The sequence below is a fragment of the Salvelinus sp. IW2-2015 genome, linkage group LG22 (genome assembly GCF_002910315.2).
Source record: "Salvelinus sp. IW2-2015 linkage group LG22, ASM291031v2, whole genome shotgun sequence".
NCBI lineage: Eukaryota > Metazoa > Chordata > Actinopteri > Salmoniformes > Salmonidae > Salvelinus > Salvelinus sp. IW2-2015.
Window position 1 is genome coordinate 13,137,184 of NC_036862.1, and position 10,282 is coordinate 13,147,465.

The 10,282-nt window shown below is 45.4% G+C and overlaps 1 protein-coding gene across 1 annotated transcript in view; it reads right to left on the reverse strand.

Annotated features, from left to right (window-relative positions):
• LOC111949899 (numb-like protein) overlaps positions 1-10,282 on the reverse strand; it is a 72,149-nt gene that overhangs the window by 18,637 nt on the left and 43,230 nt on the right. The window contains exons 2-3 of the mRNA XM_023967233.2: positions 5,442-5,592; positions 875-949 (exon numbers count right to left, since the gene is read on the reverse strand). Of these exons, the coding sequence (XP_023823001.2) occupies positions 875-949; positions 5,442-5,567 (201 nt within the window). The 5' untranslated portion in view covers positions 5,568-5,592. The remainder of the gene's footprint in view (positions 1-874; positions 950-5,441; positions 5,593-10,282) is intronic.

A 10,282-nucleotide genomic window follows, 5' to 3' on the forward strand; every position in this document is an offset into this window, starting at 1 on the left:
GTCAGGCTGGGAAAACAAACAAGACAGTGAAACACCGGAGCCAGCCAGGCTTCTCCATGGGTCTAGGCCTGCTCTCCCAACTCCTTCCCCACAGACAGAGCACCGAGGTCGGGAGAGCCTGGGAGCTGACAGGGGGGTGTCCCCTCCTTCCTGACCCCACTCTGACTGCATGCCACCCTATCCCCAAGACCCTGTCTAGTATACCAGGCTTCTCTGCAGCACTGGCCCGGGCAGCAGCACATGCTATGGTCGCAGCTTGTGCTTGTGTGACCCGGCCTGTTCTGTGTCACACTGTTCGCACGGCCTGGGCGACTCTGCCTTCCCAGAGGGCCGAGTGGCGGGCGGCTGTTCTAAAGCTGTGGTACGGGGATGGTCAGGTCTGAGACTAAGGAGGGCTCAGCCCCACCAGGGGAAGGCTGCAAGGGGCTTAGATTAGGAATTAAATGCAGATGCTTGGGGTGGGATTTGGCTGAGCTTAAAGGCAAAATGGAGGTAGGGCAGAAGAGGAGAGGAGATATGGATCTGGGGATAAGAGGTAAGAGGTGAGTAAGGAGAAAAAAGGGAATTGGCAGGAAAAAATCAAAACAGGTGAAAAAAGCTGAAAAAATCTCGAGAGGGAGCAAGACACTGCAGTGGTATCGGTGCGTGTGTGTGTGTGTGTGTGTGCGCATGCGTGCGCATGTGATTGAGTGTGAGTGCTTGCGTGCATGTGTGTGTTGAACTACTGCATACGTGCACGGTGCAGGATATCTTATAATGAGTTGATAACTCCACCAGGATAAGAATACCTGCCTATACAACAAAACATGGCTGCTTACGTAAACAGAAATACAACAGAGGTACCTGCAGGGGGTTAGAGTGGAGGGTTACTTACAATTTTGAGCTTTTTGACAGCCTCCTCACACACATGCATCCCTCTGGATTCCTCCACCTCCACCAGACCCAGGTACTACAGATAGAGATGGAGCGAGAGAGAGAAAGAGAGAGAGAGCGAGAGATAAAGAGARATGGAGAGACAGAAACAACAACAGAAAGAGAGAGAAAATGTGAGGTACATTAAGACTGAGAGGGAGATGCAAAGGCTATTATGAAGATTCATACAAACTGCATGAACCCACAGATATGCCCAAGTAACCTATGCAATCTATTTAATATCCTCTGCAGTCACATTATCACAAAATAGTGCAAGTCCTTCCATTCCAAAGTGAGCCACCAGACTGTGTTAGTTGCTAATAATGAGGATGAATGAGGGAGGATAAGAGACCTTTTACGGGATTAGATTTCCTGTCCCACAGAGTTCCCTGTGGCGCATCGGAGGCCCTTGGAGAGACAATTAGGTTGCCAGAGCTTTTTTTTGTAAAATACAAACCCATTCCTCTGAGCCAAGCCAGCAGAGTGAAAAACATACAGAAAAGCTGCCTCAAATACAGTAGTTGGATACTATCTTTCCGCAGAGGCCTTTTGAAAGCATGAGTCACTTTATTTACCCCATTTAGTGTTGTGTGGCTGAGTGAAGGTGGACAGAGAAAATGAGAGAGAGCGAGAGAGAGAGAGAGAGAGAGAGAGGCAATGTTCTCTCAAAATTGTTTCATCACTGAGCAGATTTCAGGTCTGCTGAGCTCAAACTTGAACATTGTACAACTTTGTGCAACTTCCGGCGTGCTTTTGCTGTGAAAACTGAGGCTGTACCCACTTTAAGTTAGTTTTAACAGTGGTCAAGTAGGCTTCTGTGGCTATTTGATCATAATGTAGGCCTAACAATGAAGAAAACGCATCCAATAACATTTTAACATGGAAATAGCTGTTCTATCATTCAGTCTACAGTGGCAGCCAATGTGTGGTGTTCAATGTAGACCTACATTCCATGAGACTTTTGAAAAAAACCTGCAGGKCTTGACATTAACCTGTTTATCCACGTGTCCTTCAGACAACGAGGTGACTGAACATGTTGCTGTGTTGTTTGATGCAAGAAACCACTTTACAAAATAAATGCATCATTATTCCCATACCATTATTACAGAGAATTAGACAAATTATGCTACCCTCTGCCTATTGGCTACTTAGGCTTGAATAAGCTTTCTCAAAATACAACACTGCCTTTTTAAACAACAAAAAAGCTCTTTACCTATCTCGCTTTTCAAAGATGTCTAGAAATACACACGTTTTGTGTTCTTGTAGGAAGCAATCACTCCCCCATTGCTGACTACAAACGATCTATAACTAGGGTAATAACTCACTAACTAGTTAGGATAAGGATAAGAACAAATGTACACACGTCGCTACATGTAGCTCTCACTTTGATCTCAAAACAAGCGCATCTACCCACAACCGCTGATGCTGTAAACACAGTCCAGTTCAAAGTGAATGTCACAGATCCATATATGGCAATGGTCTATTTGCATATACAGTAGGCCTACTGCAGCTATGATTGGTTATGGCGCACCGGTCTGTGTAGAGCACGGGCTGAGTAGTGGTGTCATCGCAATAGAATCCTACTCTGATGTGTTCTGACTACAACAAAATATCTTATATAGTTAATTTTGCATACTAAGTCCTGCAYAGTTCGTTTTGTTTCGGTATGTTGCATTGAAAGTGGCTAATATTTTGTTGATTCGATCACAATTCCCACAGTAAAGGGAACCGTTGATAGTGTTAACTCTAGAAAAACTCTAGAAAACTCTAGAAAGCTGAGTGAAGTTCAATCTTCTGCTTCTCTGGCAGGAACATTGGAGAGAGGGAGATAGAGAGAGAAATAAAGGGAGCGAGAAAGAGAGAGAGAAACAGAAAGAGACACCTTGTGTAGACTTTGGCCTGCCTCCAAACACTGCTGCTATGTGCTCCAAACAACTGCTGCTATGCTCTTGTAGCAAGATGGCACCGACAGACATGGTCGCCTTGTTCCTAGTTCTATAAACATTTTGCTGCGTACATCAAAACTATGAAATAACACAATGGAATCATGTAGTAACCGAAAAAGTGTTAAACAAATCAAAATATATTTTAGATTTAAGATTCTTCAAAGTAGCCACCCTTTGCCTTGATGACAGCTTTGCACAATCTTGGCATTCTCTCAACCAGCTTCACCTGGATGAGAAAGTACAGAATGAAGATAGGCTAAAACTGCTTTTCCAATAGAACTCCCTGATCACACTTGTAGGTGATGTCATGGCGACAATGGCTAGCTAAGCTCTCTCTTGCATAGAAACAGGTCATCGGGTCAAACGGTCGTCTCACGCCGAACTGCGCATGTGCAGGCCGTGAAATGGAAGGCACTCATTTGATATAAAGTAGTTTGTTGACTAAAATGAAAACGTGTCAGTTTGTCAGTCACGAGGTTGGAGTAATAACATGTTCAACTACTTAAGACATTGTCTCGAATCTCGGTTGTGCCTTTAGATGTTGAGAAAATGAACAACTAAGGAAGCACTTCTCTCATTTATTTCTCAAMCCCCAAACTTTGGCATGGTCTGTTTGACCTCTTTCGCAAGCGTTCCTGTAAGTCTTACGAAGTTGCGCCTCTGGGTTTAGAAATTCTGTGCCAACACATTCCTCTCTTGCTAGATGCACAATTAAAAAGGAATTACACAAAAAAATCTTTGTTTACCTAAAAACATGTAATCTGGTGTGATTTAAGCATTGATTTAAGCATGGACTCAGAAGAAAAATTTGAGTTGTTTCTCTATGAATAATTGTACTATTGAGAGAAAAAAGTTTTAAAAATTCTACACCAGGAAAAATAAACTAGGAAAAACAGAATTCAGGAAAATAGAAAATATCATTTTGATACTGTTTATTAACAACTATTTTACCAGCTATAATGACATCTCTTGTACACTAAGGACAGAGGGATGAGTTGCAGGGCAGAGTAGAAGAGAAGAATGTGCCTATTTAAAAGCTATAAAAAATAGTAGCTCGCAATATTTTTTTTWAAGTATCTCTCATGCTAGAAAAAAGTTGGAGACCCCTGGTCTAGTGGTTTTCTCAAGGTTAAAATGAGAATTTTGACCATAGTATTTGCACGTGGGATGGTCCTGGCAACCAGGGTTTCATCAATATTTTTTTAAATACATTTTTATAGATTTCCCAAAGAAGCATCGCAGCGGGCTGCATTTCCTGCATGGATAGTAATGCTAGCAGCAGGAGGTGGTGGCACTGGGATTATGTGCAGCACACAGGCAAGTTGTTTATCAAGTTAACCGTCTATTCCAGGTAACGTCAGCTAGCTAGCTTGCTACATATAAATAGGATAGACAGACATCCAATATATTTTTTTTTTATGTCACAAACATTAGCTTGATCTGCTAAAAACAACAGCGTTAGCTACCTAGCTAGTAGCTAAGCTCGTTAGCTAATGAACAGATTTTCAGTCCCAAAGAGAGAACTATGACAATACAAAAACACAATTGCAACGAAATATCAAATGCTATAACACTTGAGAATAATGAAACAAGTCCTAATTTCTATGTTTCCTAACCTCAGATTCAGAGACCTGTGAAATCTGCTCAACCCTGTCTATGGATGAAGGTCCCAAAGAAAGTCACAGGTCCTGGAGAAACTGAAGGGTATATCTCCATTGGGCTTCGGAAAGTATTCACACCCCTTGAGTTTTTCCACATTTTGTTACGTTACAGCCTCATTCTAAAATGGATTAAATAGTTTTTCCCCCTCATCAATCTACACACAATACCCCATAATGACAAAGCAAAACAGGTTCTTACATTTTTTTGCCAGACCCTTTACTCAGTACTTTGTTGAAGCACCTTTAGCAGCGATTACAGCATCAAGTCTTCTTGGGTATGACGATACAAGCTTGGCAGAGTTGGGGAGTTTCTCCTATGCTTCTCTGCAGATCCACTCAAGGACATTCAGAGACTTGTCCCGAAGCCACTCCTGAGTTGTCTTGGCTGTGTGCTTAGGGCCGTTGTCCTGTAGGAAGGTGAACCTTCACCCCAGTCTGAGGTCCTGAGCACTATGGATGAGGTTTTCATCAAGGATCTCTCTGTACATTGCTCCGTTCATCTTTGCCTCAATCCTAAGTAGTCTCCCAGTCCCTGCCACTGAAAAACATCCCCACAGCATGATACTGCCACCACCATGCTTCACCATAGGGATGGTGCCAGGTTTCCTCCAGACATGACGTATGGCATTCAGACCAAAGGGTTCAACTTGGTTTCATCAGACCAGAGAATATTGTTTCTCATGGTCTGGATAAGAGTTAGGATAAGATTAAAAGTCTGAACTAAGTTAGAGCTAAGGCTAGAGTTAGGTGTGATTTTGTTAGACGAAATACAACTTCCTTCCCTGTTGTCCCAGATAGTATGCCAATTGAATCTTATACCTCAATATTTTGAACCAAAAGATTAAGAGTGATAAGAGTTAGGTTGAGGATTAGTTAAGAGTCAGCTTAAGACCAGGTCCCAGGATAGGGGTCTCAGTCTTACCCTGACAGGGAAGTTGCATTTGCCCTTGCGTACGGCCTCCTCGTCTGCCTGCCACTGGTGGGGTCTACTGGCCTCCGGCACGTAGGTGGGCTTCTTCCTGCGCAGGCTCTGACGCAGCTTATTCATCTCCGKGGTCTGGGGCTCCCTGTTGCTATGGAGACAAAGACACACAGGGGGGCGAGGTCAGTATGTGTTAAGTGTGCACTCGTGACAGCGAAGGGGCGGGAGGGTGTTATCATAGAGGTGAAACGACATTGACAAGAAATGGCACCTCTGCTCTGACAGCGAGAGAGACAACTATGGTGGCCCAGAGGGGCAAACCCCATTTTATGGAAATCAAGTGTAGACCACACTGTAACACGTGGAACATTTTAAGTTCCTTGGCGTACGCATCATAGACAAACTGAAAGGTCCACCCAACAGCGCCTCTTCAACCTCAGGAGGCTGAAGAAATTCGGCTTGTCACCCAAAACATTGACAAACTTTTACAGATGCACAATCGAGAGCATCCTGTCGGGCTGTATTACAGCTTGGTACGGCAACTGCACCGCCCTCAACTGCAAGGCCCTACGGAGGGTGGTGCGGTCTGCACAACGCATCACTGGGGGCAAACTATCTGCCCTCCATGACACCTACAGCACCCGATGTCACAGGAAGGCCAAAAAGATCATCAATGACAACAACCACCCAAGCCACTGCCTAGTCATTCTGCTATCATCCAGAAGGCGAGGTCAGTACAGCTGCATCAAAGCTGGGACTGAGAGACTGAGAAACAGCTTCTATCTCAAGGCCATCAGACTGCTAAACAGCAATCACTAATTCAGAGAGGCTGCTGCCTACATTGAGACCCAATCACTGGACACTTTAATAAATGGACCACTAGTCACTTTAAACAATGCCACTTAATAATGTTTACATACCTTATAATAGTCATATCACATGTTTATACTGTATTTTATACCATCTATTGCACCTTGCCTATGCCGCTCGGCCATCGCTCATCCATATACTTATACACTGCTCAAAAAAATAAAGGGAACACTTAAACAACACAATGTAACTCCAAGTCAATCACACTTCTGTGAAATCAAACTGTCCACTTAGGAGGCAACACTGATTGACAATAAATTTCACATGCTGTTGTGCAAATGGAATAGACAAAAGGTGGAATGTATAGGAATAGATAGCACCCAATAAGGAATGGTTTGCAGGTGGTGGACACGACCACTTCTCAGTTCCTAGCTTCTGGCTATGTTTTGGTCCTTCTTTTGAATGCTGGCGGTCTTTCACTCTTCGGTAGCATGAGACGGAGTTTACAACCCACACAAGTGGCTCAGGTAGTGCAGTTCATCCAGGATGGCACATCAATTGCGAGCTGTGGCAAAAAGGTTTGCTGTGCTGTCAGCGTAGTGTCGCAGAGCATGGAGGCGCTACCAGGAGACAGGCCAGTACATAGGAGACGTGGAGGGAGGCCGTAGGAGGGCAACAACCAGCGCAGGACCGCTACCTCCGTTATGTGCAAGGAGGAGCAGGAGGGGCACTGCCAGAGCTGCAAAATGACTCCAGAGGCACAATGTGCATGTGTCTGCTTCAAACGGTCAGAAACACTCCATGAGGGTGGTATGAGGGCCCGACGTCCACAGGTGGGGGTCGTGCTTACAGGGAACACGGTGCAGGACGTTTGTCATTTGCAGAGAACACAGATTGGCAAATTCGCCACTGGCGCCCTTGTCTTCAAGTGAAAAGCATGGTTCACAAACTGAGCATGAGCACATGTGACGAGTGACAGAGTCTGGAGACGCCGTGGGAGAACGTTCTGCTGCGCTGCAAATCCTCCAGCATGACCGGTTTGGCGGTGGGTCAGTCATGTGGTGTGGGGTGGATTCTTTTGTGGGGCGCACAGCCCTCCATTGCTTGCCAGAGGTAGCCTGACTGCCATTAGGTTACCGAGATGAATCCTCAGACCCTTGTGAGACATATGCTGACTACATGCACATTTGTGGCCTTGCGAGTCATTTTGCAGGGCTCTTGGCAGTGCCTCCTTGCAAAGGCGGAGTAGCGGTCCTGCGCTGGGTTGTTGCCTCCTACGGCCTCCTCCACGTCTCCTGATGTACTGGCCTGTCTCCTGGTAGCGCTCCATGCTCTGGACACTACGCTGACAGACACAGCAAACCTTTTTGCCACAGCTCGCATTGATGTGCCATCCTGGATAAGCTGCACTACCTGACCACTTGTGTGGGTTGTAGACTCCGTCTCATGCCAAGGAAGCACGTAGGAACTGAGATGGCTGTGGTCACCACCTGCAGAACCATTCCTTTATTGGGGGTGTCTTACTAATTGCCTATAATTTCCACCTTTTGTCTATTCCATTTGCACAACAGCATGTGAATTTATTGTCATCAGTGTTGCCGTCCTAGATGGACAGTTTGATTTCCACAGAAGTGTGATTGACTTGGAGTTACTGGTGTTGTTTGTGTTTCTTTATTTTTTTGGAGCAGTGGTACGTATCTCTTCTATTCCCCTTTAGATTTGTGTTATTAGGTGTTTGGAATGTATTACTTGTTGCACATTTATCCTGTCGGCAACTAAAGCACAAGCATTTCAACTACCTCATTCGTGCAACGGCTATGTGACGTGCAAGTATGAATTTAGTTTGATGATTTTGAAGATGAATGACAGTAGTGTTACACCTACCACAACCTAGTAAATGAATGCATAATCATCATTAAATATCTCGATATTCGAGTTCTCTCGATAGTGTGTTTATACACATTTCCATCATTCTTTTAGAGTCAAAAAGGTTACCAGGTAGAGCTAACCCACAAAGCCCAGACAGTCCTTTCATCCTGTGGGCTTTGAACATCGGAATTATTGCCGGATGTAAACACACACACACACACACACACACTTAATTAGGCCGTTCAGCCTGAATACCTCATTTGCATTGGTAATTTCAACGTCTTCATAATGAAACATGATGACACTATCAAAACAAGTCCTGTTTAAAAATGCTAATGAGTTATTTTTTGTGGGAGTCAGTTTCTCGCTGTACAAGTATGAACACTGAACCAGAGAAAGAGAAACATCTCAGAATATCGCACGGCCCAGTTTAAAGCGGAACAGACATCCTCTCAAATGATCTTACCATCTTGGGCATCTCGGCGGTCTTGCCCCAAGCTTCGGCATTCTTTTCTCCTGGCTTTCACTAAGTATTTGTCTAGTTGGTGTGTTGAAGTGTTCCCAAAAGTTTGATCAGAAAGTATAATCAGCTGATCTAGATAAAGCTCTTCCAAAGCAGCCCTGTAGAACTGTTCTCCTCCCTTAAAACACACAGGCCAAGGTTTATATACTGACTCAAACACACTGCTATTAGATAAGTCTGGGACACACGTACACACAGCTCTGTCACCTTACGGGATGGGTAGCAGGTGTGAGGCATGGCACRGCKGAAGTGAAAGTGTGKGTAARRTTGGGTGTGTGTACACGCACATTGGGATCTGTTTACGGGGTACACTCAAAGTGTGTTTACTCATCGCTGGCATGGCTGGCATGTGGCCTCTGCCAAGAGTGGCATGTCCCTCAGAGGCCGGGAGGGAGGGGTGTTTCTGGGCAGCATGCCGGCAGCGTGGCACCTGGCTGGCGCCCCCTCTGGAGCAGGTGCAGGGGGGTGGCTGGCGTCAGATGGCCCCCCAGGGAAGGAGCAGTGGAGTGGGCTTAGCACCCTGCCACAGGCCCTGGGACATGGGGGACCAGTCCAGCTCAGGGAGGGCCCAGGGAGGGGCCAAGGCTCTGAGTGTTGTGCTCCAGTTTCAGGGCTGATCTAATCGACTTGCTATGAGGTCATGTGACCTAACGGCTGAGCTCCTGCCAAGGAGGCCRCAGAGGGACAGAGGGGAGGGAAACGAGAAGTATGGAGAGAGAGAGAAATAGATAAAGGGAGAGACGTAACAGAGAAGGAGGGGCATGAGAGAGTGGGAGGGAAAGTGTCAGAAAAGGAGAGGAAAAGAGAAGTGGAAGAAAAGATGAAGACGGGGCAGAGGGAGGAGGGAGGGAGGACACTTTGACATCTCAATCTCATCTGATTGAGGTCACAGTGTTGCTGCTTGCTTCTCTCTGCCAGGGTATCAACCCCCTACACCCAGCGCCCTGCCACTCACCCCAGTCAGTACAGACCCAGCATTCAGAGGGCGGCACACTGGCACTGCCAGACCAAACTACAGCCAGAGTGCAGTGAAGGAAACGTTGACAACACTTCATCCACTTTTACACCCCAACCTCTCACATTTACCGTCTAACTTCTCATAATCCTAGACCACTGTAGCTTTACAAAACATGCATCTCCACGGCTGAGTACAGACAGACACTGACACAGACACAGACATGCACTCAGGCCCAAGTCTCATTCAACGCCTTCCTGCAATGAGAACCAGCTGGAGTTCACAGTTCAGCACAACAACAAAAAGTAAAGAAGAGGGAGAAAAGAGAGTGGGAGTATCCCAGTCTACAAATCACTCACATAAATAAGACACACATGCATATTAATTGCACAAAAAATACATACACACACACATATTTGTTTTACTATCTTAGTGGGGACCAAACAATTGATTCCATTCAAAATCCTATTTTCCCTAACCCATAAACCTTAACCTAACCCTAACCATTAACCTAACCCCAAACCCCTAACCTAACCCTAACTTCTAACCCTAGCCCCTAAGTCTAAAATAGCCTTTTTCATTGTGGGGCTCGGTGAAATGTCCCCTGAATATTCCTTTTGAGGATAGAAAAACACCCCAAAAACACACACACACACACACACACACACACACACACACACACAC